Source organism: Rhamphochromis longiceps, linkage group LG9 (assembly GCF_057381845.1).
Source record: "Rhamphochromis longiceps isolate RC_006_pf linkage group LG9, R_longiceps_female_GT1.1, whole genome shotgun sequence".
Lineage (NCBI taxonomy): Eukaryota > Metazoa > Chordata > Actinopteri > Cichliformes > Cichlidae > Rhamphochromis > Rhamphochromis longiceps.
The window spans coordinates 32,874,504-32,894,231 of NC_140565.1; the positions used below are offsets into that span (position 1 = coordinate 32,874,504).

The 19,728-nt window shown below is 43.8% G+C and overlaps 1 protein-coding gene across 9 annotated transcripts; it reads left to right on the forward strand.

The window, feature by feature from the left end:
- The first annotated feature begins 505 nt into the window (after window positions 1-505).
- Window positions 506-17,268, forward strand: LOC146662653 (uncharacterized). Of its 9 annotated transcripts, none has more exons than XM_085417471.1 (5): window positions 506-650; window positions 938-1,123; window positions 14,360-14,646; window positions 14,786-14,845; window positions 14,919-17,268. In XM_085417471.1, exon 5 carries the CDS (start codon window positions 14,954-14,956, stop codon window positions 16,322-16,324), a length of 1,371 nt encoding a protein of 456 aa, XP_085273597.1. In that variant the 5' UTR covers window positions 506-650; window positions 938-1,123; window positions 14,360-14,646; window positions 14,786-14,845; window positions 14,919-14,953; the 3' UTR covers window positions 16,325-17,268. The 9 variants fall into 9 exon arrangements, with proteins under 9 accessions (XP_085273597.1, XP_085273600.1, XP_085273596.1 ...); XM_085417474.1 differs by having other exon boundaries at window positions 14,360-14,516; XM_085417470.1 differs by having other exon boundaries at window positions 14,360-14,845.
- The last annotated feature ends 2,460 nt before the right edge of the window (window positions 17,269-19,728 follow it).

Sequence of the window (19,728 nt, forward strand, 5' to 3'; positions counted from 1 at the left end):
TCTCTTCCTTGCTGGTTCCATCGAACAATAAATGCTCAAGTAACTATGTAACACGTACGTAATCTGTTCAACAACACTGATGGGGAAATCAGCTGTGTTTTGCTGCCCATTTTATTTCGAATAAATTTATTGAACTTGAGGGGGTAGGGACAAATAAGTAAATACTTCTGCCTACTCCTTTTCAAACAAATAATGGAATGATATTTTGTAATGATCGTGAAGGCACATGTTTGAAATGTTTGAAATAAAAATGAACTGAACTGAACTGAATCTGGCGCGAAAACTCGCCGAGATTACCCGACACAGGTATCGAAGCTTCGACACACAGGACACATCACTAATTATCAGGCTTTATTCCAGTTTTTAAAAGAGAGTAAACATTTGGGGAGGGTTTGAGGGTCGACACTCCATACCAGTTGGTGGCGGTAACGCACCATTTTATTGTTTGCAAACCGCCAATAGAATTTAAGAAGAAGAAGCAGAAGAAGAAGTAGGGGAGAAGACGAAGACGAAGGGTTGTGCGTACTGTGCTCTTTGCTGTGTCTTTCCGCCGTTTAAAAAAAAAAAAAGGGCACTTTTTGAAGAACCCGCATCAAAGTATTGTGGAGAAGCGTCGTGTTAAATCTAATTGATGAACGGCTTTTTGTGAGGTATGTATTGCAGCTGCGAAGACGAACGTACGTTCTCCTGCTAGGTTACAGCTGGTAGGAAGGTGCGTTCAGTGTGTCTTTGTAATTTTAAGTTTCCATGTCAAACGAGATGAAACAGTTATTTCTGGATGCGCACTTATTTGCTGAGATTAACAATGTGTTTTTGTAAACCACGTGATGATTTAAGTCATTTAATCTTTACAGAACATGTGAGCGAGGCTAATAGAGCAATATTTTTATGTTTAGTAAACTGACGTTTCTAAATGTTACTGCTTTTATTTCATTAGTTCTGACGAGGACAGCTGAGTGATGTTGTTGGTGAGCTTGGATTAAATCATCTCTAAACAAAGAACTTGTCCTCGTGGTGACTGACTTGGGGAGTGGAGGTCAGTGAGCCCATTGTCTCTGCTGGTCCGACTCCAACTACAAAGCCGGCCCGCTCGTCCCCTCCTGAGTCTGAGAGGAGATCCAGAGTAAGTCAGTTATAACTACACTGGTTGCTTAACTTCATCATTTTCTACAGGGTCTCTCTCTCTTAGCTCATTTTGGTTTGATTTCTGCCTTCTGTTTAGCCTCTCTGTTTGTCTGCCTCAGGAACTTAATGTTTTATCATTTGAGTTACACTCTTTGTTTCTCTTCATATGAAGGTGATGTCTGTGGAGTGATCATGACTTCATTAATAATGCTCTGTTTTCCTTTTCCACTTTTCTTTCATATTCTTTCTGACGTCTTTTCTTGTGTAAGCTGCTAACTCGTGTGATGGACATTTCTTTATTTTATGTGTTGATCATATGTTTTGACAATATCACTTTAGTAATATCTATAGTACATTTTGTGCGACTTTGTTCTACATATAGGAAAACATCAAATATGTTATTCCACACACAGATGGGTATTGTGAGTGAGTTGGACTGACACTCCCAGGCACCATGAGACATTAGGCAGATAGTGAGACTCCTCCTTATCTCCAGGGAGGAGGTGTTGAGATGAAAATATTTGAAGTGCCTCAATTCTATGCTGTATATTAACTAAAATGCCATATAACCATATAGTGCAGTATTAAGTGGACATGGTCATGAAAAATAAAGGCATTAGACTACGTGTCCTTGGGGGGTAGAATGCTGTAGACTCTCACCCACGCTTGCCTGTGAAAAAGTAGATAACAGGGGACCATCTTCTAGTGGAGATACATTATAACTCACCTATTGGCGCCTGTCAAGCCTTTGAGTTGCCGAGCAGCTGAATAGGGGAATAATGTTGACGCGCCCGCAGTTCAAAACGTATGTCAAAGTTCCAGATTGCAAGCTTCTTTATTTGTTATCAAATCCTTAAAATCCGTAGAAAAACAGTGATCAAAAAACATTCTAAGCTTGAGCGGTCAGCAAAAGTCGACTTCTCCCATCACCCACTCATTCACAAAAATTCCCTCGGGATGTGAACAGGTGATATAGCAATCACTATTACCGGCACCACGTGACCCAAAGCTACACCTATCCATAACATTCCGGCCCCTAATTATTACATTCTTACAGTAATAATTACACATCCAACACCATAACTCACAACACACACTTCATCACATCACAGACACACTTCATCACATCACAGACACCCAGTGAGACAACGTAACATACTCAAAAGTCCACCAAAGTTATTTTCTCATTTCTTCTCTTCTTTTCTTCTGTCTGCACACGGTCAGTCATTCATAGGCCAGAGGTTACCAGCACTTAGCCTAAATATAGTCAGTCTGTGATGTACATCTCATAACATTAAAGTCAATTCAAAGTTAGTTATGTCACTCTGTGTCAAAAATGTCATCGTCATGGGTCAGAGGCCTCCTGAAGAAGGCATATCTTTGTGACGGGTCTGCACACATGGCTGGTTGGGGTCTTAATCCAGACCTGACGCACAAGCCCCTTTTCATCTGGTGCAGCTCCGGTGACTCTCCCAATGATCCATGAACCACGAGGTGCAGAATCATCCACTAGAAGGACCACATCTCCAGGAACAAAGTTGCATTTAATCCTTCCCCATTTCTGGCGCTGCTGAAGTTGTGGCAAGTACTCTTTAGTCCATCTGTTCCAAAACAGGTCAGATATATATTGAACTTGCCTCCATCGTTTACGTGCGTAGAACAGGCGGAACAGGCCAGGTGGTAAAGACGGGTTGGACTTGAGAAGGAGATGGTTTGGTGTTAATGCTTCCAAATAATTTGGATCAGTGGATTCCAGCGTAATGGGTCTACTGTTGAGGACTGACTCCACTTCACAAAGAGCAGTTTGGAGCCCTTCCTCGTCCAATGTCTTGAACCTCAAAATCCAACCCATCACCCTGATGAGACGAGTCCAGTATGAGGCACGATGGATTAAAAGGGTCAGAGGATGATCATCATCGTGTGCTTGTAAGACCTCGATGGCAGCAGACACCTTAACTTCAGGATCTTCATGTGGAAGTTCTTGCAAGTTTTCTGGGTTCACAGGCCAATTGTTCTCTGGCTGTGTAAGAAATGCAGGACCAGATATCCATTCAGTGTCACGTAAAAAGGTCTCTGCCTTCATACCTCTGGAGGCAAGGTCCGCAGGGTTATGTGTGGTGTTCACATACCTCCATTGGGAGGCACTAGAAGCCTTGAGGATTTCTGACACTCTGTTCGCCACAAAAACACGGAACCTGGAAGTCTCATTGTTTATATATTTCAACACTGCGGTGCTGTCCGTCCAAAAGACAGTTTAGGAGAGGTAGTCTCAACTCCCTCCTCCACATTCTATCCATGCAAACTGCTACCACTGCTGCCGTCAATTCCATGCGAGGGATTGTGACTGGTTTTAAAGGTGCCACCCTGGATTTTCCCATTATGAAGGAACTGTGCATCTGTGAGCGACTGTTGTACAGCAACAGGTAGGTAACGGCCCCATAGCCCTTCTCACTCACTCGCATCTGCAAAGTGGTGCAACTGAGCAGTGGTCGTCTGTCCAAAATCAGAAGGTTTTAAACATCGTCCCGTGCTGATGTTGTTCAACAGATGCAATTCTTCTACCCAGCTTTTCCACTCTTGAGCAACTGCTGATGGTATAGCATCATCCCATCCTATCCCCCTCTGGCACAGATCTTGAAGGATTCTCTTGGCTGTGAAGATAACAGGAGCAAGGAACCCCAGAGGGTCATAGAAGGAGCTTACTGTGGATAGGATCGCTCTCCCAGTCAATGGTCTGTTTGGGATGGATATGCAGAACTTATATGCATCTGACTGCAGGCACCACTTCACTCCCAATGCCCGCTCAATAGGTAAAAGGTCACAATCCAGGTCTAGGTCCTTAACTTCATTTGCTCTTTCCTCCTCAGGTATAACTGCCAAAACGCTGCGGCTATTGCTGATCCACTTTGTTAAGTGGAAACCACCCTTGGTGCAAATGTCTCTGAGGTCTGAGTAAAGATTGATGGCTTCTTCTTCAGAGCATATTGAAGCAAGGCAGTCATCCACATAAAAACTATACAGAATGGTGTCAGTCACCTGCTGGCTGAAGTATGCTTTGTTGTCCTCTGCGCATTTCCGCAGGGCGTAGTTAGCACAGCTCAGAGAGGACGTTGCCCCAAACAAATGAACACCCATCCTGTACTCCTGCATGCTCTGATTGTAATCACCACCGGGCCACCAAAGAAACCTCAAAAGGTCAGCATCTTCCTCTGGCACATGCACCTGGTGAAACATAGCCTCGATGTCAGACATCAAAACAATAGGCTCTTTTCTGAACCTCGTCAGTACGCCAACCAAACAGTTTGTTAAGTCAGGACCACTCAGGAGCTGCGCATTAAGAGAGACACCCTGGAATGATGCTGCACAGTCAAAGACGACCCGCATCTTCCCCTTGGTAGGATGGTAAACCCCATGGTGAGGGATATACCAAAGCTTCCAATCACTGCGCTCTAATTCTGCGACTGGCACTCTCTTTGCATATCCTTTAGATATGAGATCTGTCATGAAGGCAGTGTAGTCTTTGTGAAAGTCTTTATCTCTGATTAACCTTTTCTTCAAACCTAAGGCTCGTTGCTCAGCGATTGCACGGTTGTCAGGCATTCTTATGTCTCGGTCTTTCAGTGGCAGGGCAATGCTGTAGTGCCAATCCCCCAAAGTCACCGACTTGCTGGCCAATTCCAGGAACTTCAAGTCTTCCTTTGACAGCCCCATCTGTTCATCATCGCTGCTCTCTGGAAAGTCCATCTTGAACTGCTGTTTCCATAGCTTGTCCAGGTTGACAGCAGAAACTCTGTTGGCAGTAACTGTTGCCAAACATCCTGGCCTTCCACAGCATTCTCGATTAAGTGGCCCATTCACTGTCCAGCCAAGCACAGTCCTAATGGCAAAAGGTCCATCACCTACACTCCGGATGACCTCCAAAGGTTCTAGAGCTCTGGGCATATTCATGCCAATCAAAAGCTCCACATTGGCCTTAATTTCTGGCAAATGAACATGCTTCAAATGTGGCCAGTCATCCAGGTCCTGTTGATTTGGGATGTTACCAATATCTACAGGCATTTTATGCTGAGTGAAGAGGTTAGGCATATCACAGTACATGTCACTGTCCAATCCAGCAACTTCAAGTTCAGGTACAATGAAACTGTCCACCACTTTCTCCTGTCCCATGGTGCGCAGGAGAATCTTTGTCCTCCTCCCAGAAAAATTCAGCTTGTCCATAAGACCCACTGTACAAAAGGATGCTGAACTCCCTTGGTCCAGAAAGGCATACGTTTCCACTATTCTTTGACCTCTCTTTGATTTTACTTTAACTGGCACAATGGCAAGCTTACAGTCCTGTTCACCGGCCCCAGTAAGACCACTAGTCTGGATCGTAACAGGAATGTTATCTGCCTCATTATTAGGTTTGACTTCATTCTTCTCTTTGTGGTGGATATGGAGTATACTTGCATGTCAGAGACCACAGATTTTACATGAAAGGCGTTTTCTGCATTCTTTGTTTATGTGCCCAGTATACAAACAGCCAAAACAGATGCTATTCTTTTTAAGAAAAGAAATCTTCTTATTATGAGGTTTCTTATCAAGCAGAGCACATGACTCCAGTGTGTGTCTGCCTTTGCAGAAAAAAACAAGCCTTCACAGTGCTGTGACGATCTTGAGCCCCTGTCTGATTCTGTCTCTCAACATCAGAGACTGTTGTGGCAAAGCTACTTCCTTTAGCTCTTAGATGTGGAGAACGTTTCCCTCCATTGCTGCCCTTGGCTGTTAGATGTGTTGCTGGAATGTCACATAGATTTCCAAAGACAGGATCTGTTGCAATTTTAACTTGACGCTCAAGGAAGGAAACAATGTCAATGAATGCGGCTCTGCGATGTTGCCTCTCCTGAATGTCACATGGTACTGTTCGCCATTTGTCTTTTAACTTATATGGCAGTCTTCTAATCACAGCAAGCATATTGGCAGGTGTATTTAATTCAGAGAGATCATTAATCTCTTCCATTGCATTGCAGCATCCACGTAAGAACAAACAATATGCCTGAAGAGCTTTTCCATCTTCCGATCTAATCAGTGACCATGAGTGAACTTTGTTCAAACAAGCAGATGCAATCACATGTCCATTCCCAAAGTGCTCATACAGCAGAGTCTTTGCCTTTACATATCCAGCACTTCCAGACATATGTTGACAGCTTTTAACAAGTTCATTGGGCTGCCCCTTGGTGTACTTTGCAAGATAATGCAGGCAGTCGCCAGCATCGCCAGTCTTTGCTTCTATGACCTGTTCAAACGAGCGCATAAAAGCCTGAAAATGTAAAGGGTCACCATCAAAGGTTTGAATCTCCCTTTTGGGCAGTGAAGAAAGACTTTGCTGATGGACCAACATACAAGTTAATTCATTTTGTTTTTCCATAATGGACAACAGATTTTCATTGGCTACTGGATGAGCAGCTTGTGGCTTAGGCAAAGGTGGAATTGATCCAAAAGCGTCAGAAGGCCCATAAGAGCTGGTGCAGGCCTTTCCCTTTTCATATTCTGTTGCACTGTTTTTACTTGAAGCTCTGCATTCCCAGTGATTGCATTTCCTTTTGTAAGCGTCTGTGGAACAAAAGTCTCTGCATCCGCATTAAGAATTTCAAGGCCGTTTTCCCTTTGTTTTAAAATATGATTCCATTCCATTAGATTTCCGTGAAGTGACGCTCCGCATAGTGGATCCAGTTCTTAGCACGTTCACCTTTGCAACAGTTGCAGCTATATCTGCTTCAAGCTGAAGTTGTTCTTTCTCCTCAGTTCCTCTTGTTCTTCAAGAGAGTGTTTTTCTTTCAGCACATGTTGATGTGCGAGCAAGGCGGCCATTTCAGCTTCTGCCCTGAGACGTGCAGATGAAGTAGATGATACTCTTGAGCTTGACCTACTGCCTTTATTTGACACACTGTCGGATGGCGACACTTTATCATTAACATCATTCTGGGGATTAAGAGATGATTGAGGTTCTTTTCAGAATAGAATAGAATAGCCTTTATTGTCATTATACAGAGTACAACAAAATTGGAGTGCCACTCCCTTGGTGCAAGTTTCAATAATAAATATAAATGTAAAATATAAAAAGTACGAAAAAAAAAACAATCGTAAGTACTCAAACAATAGTATGTACAATATATACAGGATAGCAGCATTAATATAATGACAGCATGAATAGCAGCATAATATAATGACAGTGACTGTATGGAATAGCTATGGTTCAATTGTTTTTGTGCTTATTTACTACGGTGATAGCTCTGGGAAAGAAGCTATCCCTGAATCTGTTTGTCCTGGTTTTATGTGACCTGTACCGTCGGCCTGACGGTAATAGTTCAAACAGTTGGTTGCTGGGGTGAGAGTGGTCCTTGATGATATTGCCAGCTCTGCTGAGGTACCGAGAGTTTGCAGTGACCTCCAGGCTGGGCAGAGAGCAGCCAGTGATGTTCTGGGCTGTGTTGATGACCCTCTGCAGTACTTTCCTGTCCGCAGCTGAGCATCCTGCATACCATGATGTTATGCCGTACGTTAGGACGCTCTCTATGGTGGCTCTGTAAAATGTCACCAGCAGCCTCTCCTCCAGGTTGTTCCTCCTGAGCACTTTCAGATAGTGGAGACGCTGCTGGGCCTTTTTAACCACCGCTGTGGTATTTGCAGTCCAGGAGAGGTCATCAGAGATGTGCACGCCCAGAAACCTCATGGAGTGTACCCTCTCCACACAGTTCCCGTGGATGTAGAGTGGGGCCGGGTCTGCTCTGTCCTTCCTGAAGTCCAAGATAAGTTCTTTAGTTTTCGTGGTGTTCAGTTGGAGGTTGTTAACTGAACACCACTTAGTCAGTCTGTTGACCTCATCTCTGTAGTCCGACTCATCCCCCCTTGAGATGAGTCCAAGCACAGTGGTGTCATCCGCGAACTTTATGATGGTGTTTGAGAGATGGGTAGGGGAGCAGTCGGATGTGTAGAGCATAAACAAGAGGGGACTCAAAACACATCCTTGTGGAGACCCGGTGCTGAGTGTGATGGTGCTGGTGGGGGCCGAGTCTGACAGACTGTGGTCTATTTGTCAGGAAGTCCTTGATCCAGAGGCAGATGGGGGTGGAGAGTCCCAGGTGAGACAGTTTCTGGACCAGGATCTCCGGGATGATATGATTGAATGCTGAGCTGAAGTCCAGGAAGAGCATTCTCACATAGCTTCCTTGGTGCGCCAGGTGACTCAGCGCAGTGTGGAGCGCTATGGTGATAGCGTCCTCGGTGGATCGATTTGTCCTCTAGGCAAATTGGTGGGGGTCCAGAGTGGGAGGCAGACTGGCCCTGATGTGCTGACAGACCAGTCTCTCAAAGCACTTCATCACTACAGGCGTAAGTGTAACAGGCCTGTAGTCATTTGGGCTGGCCACAGCTGTCTTCTTGGCGATGGGGATGATGGTGGAGGTTTTGAGGCAGGGCGGGATGGTGTTTGATGACAAGGAAAGGTTGAAGATTTTAGTGAAGACTCCGGTCAGTTCGTCAGCACATGCTCTGAGAACCTTTCCATGTATTCCATCAGGACCTGCCGCCTTCCTGGGATTCACTGACCTTAGAACACACCTCACTTGATGCTCCCTGAGTGTTAGTGTGCCAGTGCTGGGGGCGGGTGGAAGTGGTGTGGCAGCTGGGGGCCTGGTCGTCTCAAAGCGGGCGAAGAAACGGTTTAGATCCTCAGCCAGCGAGGCATCAGTCCTAGATGTCGCCTGGTTATTGCTTCTGTAGTTGGTAATGTGATTGATCCCCTGCCACATTTTTCTGGGGTCGTTGTCAGCAAAGTGATCTTCAATCCTCCTCCTATAGGCAGCCTTAGCTTTTCTGATTCCTCTACTCCTGTCTGCCCTGGCCGCCCTATATGCAGCCCTGTCCCCTGACTTGAAGGCAGTGTTGCGGCTTTTTAGGAGGGATTGCACTTTGCTATTCATCCAGGGTTTTTGATTTGGAAACACCCTGACCCTTTTGTTGACGGTGACATTGTCAACACAGTTCCTGATGTACGAGAGTACAGTGTCCGTGTACTCCTGGAGGTTGTGGCTGCAGAATAAATCCCATACAGTTGTTGAGAAGCAGTCCTGCAGTTGAGAAAGGGCTCCTTCAGGCCAGGTTTTTATTGTCTTTGTCTGGGGCTTTATTTTTCTCAGCAGGGGGGTGTAGGTGGGGGTGAGGGACATGCAGAGGTGGTCAGATCCAGCCAGGTGGGGGAGGGGTGTCGCTCTGAAAGCATGCCTGATGTTTGAATAGAGATTGAAAATGTGACGTCATTCAGGGGTAAAACCGTAAAGAATTCTGGGAACTCGTGGCAAGAGGTACTAGCGCACGCAGGCTTTCAATTGAAATCGGTTATACAGCGATAAAAAGAAACACAAAAAATGGCAAGAAGCTGTTGTATTATTAACTGCAATAGCCGGTCGCATGACAGCCACGGGAAGCCGACGGGTAAAGAGATCGGTTTTTATCGGATTACGTCGTTGAAGAGAAATTGTTCGAGCCATGTTTCCGAAGTAACAAAGAGGCGACTGGATTACAGCCATTCAAAGACCAAATATAACGTCCCAGAACACTCCAGCTCACAGGTTAGTCTGCTCCAAGCATTTCCACAAAGGTCAGTCTGCTGTTGTAGTTAATGCGTCATTTTTCTTAACATAATTAGTGATATAGGTTACAAGCAAGTCTGGCGCTGAACAGAAATTATCGCGCTATGCTCCTTTGTTTATTGTGCATAAATAGTGAATTGTCCTGACACAATATTGCGTTTCGCTTCTGTTATTACCATGGTACATTGACAAAAACATATACTTTTATTCACAGGATAAAACAGTTGTTTTGTATCACTAATTGCCCAGTACGATTACAGCATACAATATTTGTCACTGCTACATTTCTGTGATGCGTACCAGAAATTATTTCCACTACTAATTAATTATTGTTGAGCTCAAAGGTCCTATTAATAAACTGTTAACGAATGTGTATTTATGAAGACGATTTGTAAGACTGGTAAACTTATGATACGTACGATGGTCTTTCGTTCTACACGGTGCATTTCAAGGTCCTGCACCCATCCGTCGGTAAACTGTACCTGGGCTTGTTGCAGTGACCTGAAGTTACCGTATTTTCACGACCATAAGGCGCACTTAAAAGTCTTAGATTTTCTTCAAAAAGTGCGGCGCGCCCTATGTGTTGTAAGGAGGACGTAGTAGAGAACACCATGAGAACGCTAAAGGGTGAAGTGTGGGCGTTGATCGTATATACCGGGACAATCGCACATACCTGTATAAAAGAACAGGTATGTGCATTATGCAGGACATCGTTGTTTTAACAACCCTGAAAATGGCAAAGAGACACGCTTACGAAGCACAGTTTAAACTGAAGGCAATCAGCTACGCGGAGGAACATGGAAATCGAGCAGCGGCGAGAGAATTTAAGATTAACGAATCGATGGTTCGCAAATGGAGGAAGCTGGAAAACAAGCTCCGGCAGGTCAAGAAAACGCAGCTGAGTTTCCGCGGACATAAGGCGAGGTGGCCCGAGTTGGAGGAAAGACTCGAGCGGTGGATCATCGAGCAAAGAGCGAGCGGGAGAAGCGTTTCGACGGTCACCATTCGGCTAAAAGCAGTTTCACTAGCTGAAGAGATGAACATTGAACATTTCCAAGGAGGTCCGTCTTGGTGCTTTCGTTTTATGAAACGGTGCCATTTTTCCATCCGGACCAGGACTATGGTAGCGCAGCAACTTCCAGCGGATTATAAGGAAAAGCTGGCCATCTTCCGCTCCTACTGCAGCAAACACATCGGCGACAAAAACATCCAGCCCAGCCACATCACAAACATGGACGAGGTCCCGCTCACTTTTGACATCCCGGTGAGTCACACTGTGGAGAAGAAGGGGACCAGCACGGTAGCGATACGCACAACGGGTATGAAAAGTCTTCTTTTACTGTTGTGCTTGGCTGCCATGCTAATGGACAGAAACTGCCGCCTATGGTGATTTTTAAGCGAAAGACTTTGCCTAAAGAGAAGTTTCCAGCAGGAATCATCATTAAGGCAAATGAAAAGGGCTGGATGGATGAGGAAATGATGAAAGACTGGCTGAGGGAGGTGTATGTAAGGAGACCAGGTGGTTTTTTCCACGCAGTTTCACTAAGAGTGGAAGGCGGCGCCGGGCGAGTTACGCCACAATTTGCCAATGGATTGTAGATGCTTGGGCTAACATGTCTGCTGGCACTGTTGTTCGAGCTTTCGCAAAAGCCGGCATCGTTTCCGAGGAGCCGCACGGCACGGAAAGTGACTCTGACAGTGAAGACAGTGAACCTGGCATGTTTGATGGAGATTTAGCGCAGCAGTTCAATTCAGACACAGAGGATGAGGACTTCGATGGGTTTGATTGATGATAAAAATGTGAGTACCAAACTCAGTTTTGCTCCTGCTTTATTTTTAAATACGCACACTTGTATGCTTGTGTGTTGTTGATGATGACGATTACCGGCAATAGAAATGTGAGTAAGGTACCGAATTCAGGTTTGCTCCCGCTTTATTTTTAAATACGCATACGGTACTTGTATGCGCCCTATGGTCCAGTGCGCCTTATGTGTGTGTTAAATACAGTAAGGGCACACATAACTGAGACTGCGCCTTTTAGCACAGTGCGCCTTATGGTCGTGAAAATACGGTACTAAACTTCACGAGTGTATGCACTCACTCCAAGAACCGTATAATTATAAATATGAGCATGGTGAAAGTTGGGCAGCATGCTAACGTATTTTGTCCCTCTGTGTGCTCGTAAGGGTCTAACCCTTTCACTGGTTTGATTTTTTTCCTCGTATCTTTTCTTTGACTTTTCATCAAGTCTGTCTTTGTACGGACCGGGATTGTTCTCCTTCGTTTTGTACATACCTTTTTGGGGGGCAAAGAAAAAGCAAGAATTTATTGGAACCGAAGAATGAACGTTTTGCGGTGCTGCAAATGCTTGCATTTGATGCGGTACTTGGATTGTTTTGCAATGCGCGAAAGTCACGTGGTCTGTCAATCTCTATAGACATGGTCCAAAGTGGGTTCTCCTCTCGTAGCAAAGTCCACAAACTGGGCAAATTTAGGAAGCACAGTCTTTAGGCACGCTTTGTTAAAGTCGCCGGCGACAATAAAAACCCCATCGGGGTGGGCAAGCTGTTGTTTGTTTATGGTGTAGAGCAAGAGGCAAAGAGCCGTGCTAACGTTAGCATCCGGCGGTATATAAACAGCTATCACAATGACTACTCTAAACTCCCTCGGGATGTAAAAAGGTCTGTACGAGACTGCCAGAACCTCCAAATCAGGAGAGCAGTGTGTGTGAATGATCCTGCTGTGTTACAACACCACTCGTTATGCACGTAAACATATAGCCCCCCTCCTCTGCTTTTACCTGAGTTGCTGTTTCTGTCATGCCGGTGTAGCGTGCGGCCTGCTAACTCGACTGCAGCGTCGGGAATCAGCGGGTGAAGCCACGTCTCCGTAATAAGAATAATGCTGCAGTTACGTGCAAAGCTCGTGGTGGCTATCTGTAGCTCCAATTTGTGGGTGATGGATCTGGCGTTCGATAGGAAAAGGCTCGGAAGTGCTGGCCGGTGTGGATGTTTGCGTAGCCTAGCGTCTGAGCCCGACCGGCATCCCCTCTTCTTTCTTTCCCTCCGTCGCCTTCTACGCTTGCTGGGCGGGCAGACCATCCACGGTGACCCCGGCGGTCTCGCTATCTCCTCCAGGATGTTTTGTGTTCGCTGATAGTCGCCAGAAACAGACAAACTATATTTAAAACCTAGGTCAATTAGGTTCTGGCGACTGTAAGAGATGGCGGCGTTGCAAACATTAAAAAATATCCACATTAAAAGTAAAAATGAGCACCAAACTGGAGAGCTGCACCCGTGCACGCCGCCATCTTGATTTTCCAATGTGTTCTCGCACCTCCACTTCTCCTCCCAGGGAAGTTTCCTGTGACTGTGCTTTGTCAGATGATGGCCTCCCCGAACGTTTCAGAAAGCCATATCTTAACATCCTCCATAAACCCTTTATTGTATTTAGCGATGCTTGAGAACCATGTATTTTGTTTATCTTTCTCATCAAATGAGATTAGAGAAAGTAAAGATTCATGCAATGCACTGGCATCCTTAAACAGGTGTGTTAACTCATCAAACTGTTTTTTGACTTGTGAATGATTTTTATCACCTTTCATTACCTCTTTAAGTGCCATAATAACACTTTTTATTTTGTTTACATGCCTTTTCCGATCTGTTTGGATGGTTTCAATTTTGTTTGCAAGAGCTTTCTCAGTGAGGGAAATTAATCTTTTATCCTTTTCAGTTTTTCCAACAACAGATGCAGCCTGCGATCCAGTCATTTTAAGCATTCAACATAAGCAGCATGCCAAAATCCAAAACAAAGGCAACAGCGATTCCTTCAAACTCAGTTGAATGCTTGCAGAGCCACAGCACACACACACACACCAAATCCAACAGCAAACGTAGCGGTGGGCGTGTCACGAAAACATCTTCGTATGGTCAGAATCCAAACTGCGTTCAAACAAACAACACGCAGCACAATAACACAGTTTACATACCACCGTCGTCTTCTCCTTATCTGTCAGACTAGCCGATTTTATGGGTGTAGTGGCGATGGCGTGTGGGCTCGCGTCGGCGTTTATTCAGCGCTGATTGCGGGAGGCTCCATTGCCGTCGCACGTTTTTGCTGACAAATATTGGCGACTGTCAAGCCTTTGAGTTGCCGAGCAGCTGAATAGGGGAATAATGTTGACGCGCCCGCAGTTCAAAACGTATGTCAAAGTTCCAGATTAAAAACTTCTTTGTTTGTTATCAAATCCTTAAAATCTGTAGAAAAACAGTGATCAAAAAAACATTCTAAGCTTGAGCGGTCAGCAATGGTCGACTTCCTCCATCACCCACTCATTCACAAAAATTCCCTCGGGATGTGAACAGGTGATATAGCAATCACTATTACTATTACCGGCACCACGTGACCCAAAGCTACACCTATCCACAACATCACCTGTGCATTATAATAAAAGGTTGTGGAGTATACCAGGCCCAAGCGCACACACACACACACGCAGATCCGTATTGCCAAGGACCACATTTATTGATATTTACACAGCAGACAATATGACGCACAGACTGACAGCTCTCGATCCCAGCTGATGTGTGTCTCTTTTCCCTTAGCGCTCCTCCACTCCTCTCCGCCTCACTATATAAAGGGAAGGAAAACCACCATCAGTCCAAAATCGCCATCAGCTGTTCTTACCAGCACCGCCCCGTCGAGCTCACTGCACCACTCCTCCCCTGCAGCCGCGCCCCGGACCACACCTCCGCCACAAAGGTGTTGATTGCAGCTGACAGTGTCTGCAGACTTTGATAACTGTGACACCCTCGTGGTTAATCAGAGGGAAATCTGAGTCAGTGTGGATTTGGTTGTACAGCTCTCACACATACAACCTGAACTGCACATTGTAAGTGTGATGTTCTTCAAATTTGAACAAAGTAAAAACTAAAAAACTTTGAAGTCACACAAGCCAAAATTTTATTCACAATCTTGAACTTTTACTACTTTTATCCCCAAAATGAGCTCACTTCGAATGTTTACCACAGCATAGCGTCCCCAGGCACCTGAGACGTTTGGCAGATGGTGAAACTGTTTATCTTTGTGAGGTAAGAGGGGGCACTTGTGGATGAGCTGAAGGTATAGACCTGATGTCACTGTTTGGGTTCTTTGTCATTACAGGAGAAAGAAGTGAAAGCAGGCCCAAACCTCAGCACATGGATGACATCAACCAAAAACATCCAGCACCAGAAAGTAAAGATGAGCCAGCGGCGATCCCTGTGGAAAAGACTTTTCCTGCTATGAAGCAGCCCAGAAGACGCAAGCGCGCCAACGGGGAGGAGAGAAGCTTGAGCTGTGACCAGTGTGGAAAGACCTTTACTCTGATTGGTAGCTTAAAATCACATCAGCTGATCCACACCGGTGTGAAACCATTCAGCTGTGATCAGTGTGGAAAGACCTTTACTCTAAGATGCAACTTAAAATCACATCAGCTGATCCACACCGGTGTGAAACCATTCAGCTGTGATCAGTGTGGAAAGTCTTTTACTCAGATTTGTAACTTGAAATCACATCAGCTGATCCACACGGGGGTGAAATCATTCAGCTGTGATCAATGTGGGAAGACCTTTACTCATAGATGGAGCTTAAAAACACATCAGGTCGTCCACACGAAATTTAAAGCTTTCAGCTGTGATCAGTGTGGAAAGTCTTTTACTCAGATTGGTCACTTAAAAGCACATCAGCTGATCCACACAGGGGTGAAACCATTCAGCTGTGATCAATGTGGGAAGACCTTTACTCATAGATGGAGCTTAAAATTACATCAGGTCATCCACACTGAAGTTAAAGCTTTCAGCTGTGATCTGTGTGGAAAGTCTTTTACTCAGATTGGTCACTTAAAATCACATCAGCTGATCCACACAGGGGTGAAACCATTCAGCTGTGATCAATGTGGGAAGACCTTTACTCATAGAGCCAGCTTAAAAAGACATCAGCTGATCCACACCGGTGTGAAACCATTCAGCTGTGATCAGTGTGGAAAGTCTTTTACTCTAAAAACTCACTTTAACAGACATTATATGATCCATGTTGGAGGTAAATCATTTGTCTGTGATCTGTGTGGAAATTCTTTTACTGGGATTAGTAGGTTAAAAATGCATCAGCTCATCCACTCTGGAGTTAAATCATTTGTATGTGGTGACTGTGGAAAGGCTTTTACTCACATGACTGGCTTAAAATCACATCAGCGCACCCACTCTGGAGTTAAATCATTTGTATGTGGTGACTGTGGAAAAGCTTTTACTCATATGACTTGCTTAAAATCACATCAGCGCACCCACTCTGGAGTTAAATCATTTGTATGTGGTGACTGTGGAAAGGCTTTCATCCATTACAAAAGTCTATTGAGCCATCAAAAGACCCACAAAGTGTCCTCCTGTGAGAAAAGTGGCAGACCAATGGGACATTACCCTGACAGGGTTCATTTGAACACAGTGGGAGAAACGGGGGTTCTGAACAAAAGTTCTTCTGGATGCTGCGTCAAACTTAAAAAGCTTGAGATCAGGCTTCACAGAATTCAGCTTTAATTTCCTGAGAAAGTCAGAGCTTCACTGTCTTTGTAGATCTAGTGAAAACATGAAAGGGTGCAAAAAGAGGCACTGTGGTACTGCATGATGAAGTCAGAAGTGACAGAGAAGTATGTGAGCGTGGTTCAGGACATGTTTGTGTGGTAGCAGTGACTACCACACATACTTGGGTTGAAGGTGGGGGCAGGATTACATCAATTCTGAGCCCCTTCTTCCTTTTTCAAAGAGAGGGCAATACTCAGGAAAGGATGATGACAATAGAGCTGCAAGACAGGATGGAAAGAAAAAGAGTTTAAGAGAAGATCATGAATGTTGTGAAGTGATCGAGCCGCGATTACAAAATCTTAGCTTATGGAGTTAGTTATCCCAACACAAGTTTAGCGAGTTTAACTTCACTGGCTGTGTCCACAAACAGCATGCAGAGCAAACATTACTCCCATCATCTGATCACAAGAAAAGCAAAATGTCAGAAGAGTTCACCTTCTGGGTCAAACTGTCAGACCTGTTACTGTTTATTTGGCTGTTCATTGTGAGGTAATTATCAGTGGCAGTGCTGTGCCACTTCTGTTGTAACTCACAGGAAATGTGTTTTAAATGGGCTCTATTGTCTTACAATATTGTGTGAGTCTGTTTTGCTCCAGAAGGACACAACCATTCCTGCAATTTTTAATGTTACAGTAAAAAAAAGTAAATTCATAAATTTGTGTCATTTTAAACAGGCAGTATGTGGAAAATTACACGTGGGTAAGAATATATTTAATGTTTTCAGTGGTCTGTTTTCTTACAGGATGTGAGTGTGTTTTGCTCCATGAAGACACAAACCTTCATTTTTTGTTATGTTGCAGTAAAAATATTTTTATTGTAAGTCATATATTTTCGTCATTTTATCCAGGCAGGATGTAAAAGATTAACTGAATCCTATGAAAAATAAAATGTAGAAAGATGTGACGTATCTTTCCGTCTTTTTCTGAATAATTACACACTGCTTAAAATTAATTTTAGTATAATTATTTGTTTATTTCTTCCTCTGTAAGAAACTGACTTGCTGTCCCTTTGTTCCCGTGTACCTAAGTAATTGTGGGTAATATCTAGATGCACGCTCAATCATCCAGGTAAGGAAATCCCAGAAGTTGATTCTGTTCATCTGGACGTAGCGTTTTCAGTGGGACAAACGTTTCGTAACTCATCCCAGAGACTTCTTCAGTCTCAGCTGACTGCAGGTTTCTCCAATCTTATAAACACTTGCATAATTTTTGCATAATGAATGAACAATGGGCTGTGAGGTCAGTTCCTTGATCATTAGCATGCAAAGTGTCATGACCACTGATCACTAAATCCACTATTGGAGTGTACATTGTCCGCTCCATTCATAGCTGAATGCATCACATTTACTTCTTCACATTTTGTACCAGAAGATTTACCAGCCTTTAGAAGACAGTGGTCCCGAACCAGAAATGGTAAAGTCACTGTGTATAAGAGCAAGAATATTTTATAGGGTCTGACAATATAAATGGTACTTGATTAAATATTAACAGCAGTACTAAGTAGCAGCCTGACCATTGATTCAGATTGAATACATAATTTTCTCTGGGAGCAGGCCTGTCGTCTGGAACATGCTTTATATTTACAGCATGGAGGGCATCCGGGTGGGTCTTTATAAATTGCTTGCAAGTAGTCTTAAGATGACACTTTGCAGATCCCAGTGCCAACACTTCTCATAAGCCTTCACCCTTGTGTACTTCTGCTCTGTGCTCACTTGACAAGTTGTTTCAGATAGTGGTCCGTCTTGGTAGTGATGGTGAGATGAAGCCTTGTGATGAACTGAAGCTTTCCATCCAACTGGTCGACTCATGGTTCGAAGCATTGTGATGATTCATTTGGAATTCATGACGACGTTTATGTGAAGCGTAGTTTGAATCTTTGTTTGCTGCTGGTTCGGTCAATATTGTTTGGAGAGAGATCAAACAGCTTTAGAATCGGTGCAAAAAGGGCGTAAACACAAAGCGCGGACCCGCCGAAACATCAGAATCAGCGAGCTGTCGGCTTTCAGTCCCGACCGTGTCCATGTCCACGTACGAGCCGTCGGGTGAGAAAGGCGACATCTCACTGCTTCTGATCCGTCGGAGGCTCCGTGCTTTGTGTTTATGTCTTTGTGCAGAATCTGTGTTCCTGCTCTCATTCACTGCTTTAGCTGTTTGGTGGTTGTTGAAATTTTGTGAGGTTTAACCTGAGATTCTGGCATTTCGGGCAAAATACATTTATATAAAAAAAATTGATTCAGGATTTTAATGAATCGATATGACGTTATCCAAGAATCGATTTTAATCGATCATCAAAACCCACCCCTAGTAACTGTGTAATCATGCTTATGTACATCTGGATAATGACACAAACTAGTGTGTGGCGCTTCACTTTTTAATAAACTAAAAGACAGAAATCAGATTATAGGATCTGTAGTGTTGTTTATTTATATTATGGTTCTTATCATTCGTGATATTTAGTACTGTGTGCATACTTTATTAGAAGAGATGAGATTTTAAAAAAATCTCTTCCTTCTTCCAATCAGCTGTGTTTTGCTGCCCATTTTATTTCGAATCTGGCGCGAACCGGCGAGCCAGTTACTGAATCAGTCACTGCATACGTAATCAAAGCGAGCCTCGATACGCGCTTCACAAAAACTCGCCGAGATTACCCGACACAGGTAGTGATGGTAAATTTGATACTTTTTACTGAATCGAGTTTTAATGAGTCACTCACCAAAGTGAATCGGCTTTTTTGAGTCATTTGATTCACTGAGTCAGTTGACCAGAGAGTGCAAAAAAATTTACATTTTCACTCAAACTTAATTTGTTTCTCTTTTCATGTAAATCCCACTGCTAAGATGAATGATTCTAAAAACAACTATTTTATAGAGCAAAAAAAGAGTAAAAAAATTTCTAAAATTAAGCAATTTCCTATCAAAATTGCTTAATAAACATTTATTTTGTTTATTTTTATTTTATTAGTATTTTCCTTAAATGTGTTAAATATATATTTTCTCATCTAAATGTCCACTGAAATGTGAGCCTGGGGGCGGTAATGCGCTTTAACATTGGTTAAAGCGCATTGAGTAGAAGCTCAACATTGGTTGAGCTTCTACTCAAGGTCTTTTCTTCCAGTTCAGAGCAGAAATGTTTTTGTTAAGATACTGGATGTTGTGTTTTTCTCCACAATTTTAATTATAAGCTAGATACATTGCTGCTAACAGCAACAGGGATGAGTCAGTGAGTCAGTTGGACTTGTGAATCATGATTCATGAGTCAGTAAAGTGATTCTCCAGTATTGAACGATTCGCGCATCACTATTGATGATGTAATGTGATGTATCAAATGTGATACACGAAGTATCACAGGGTTGAAAAAATA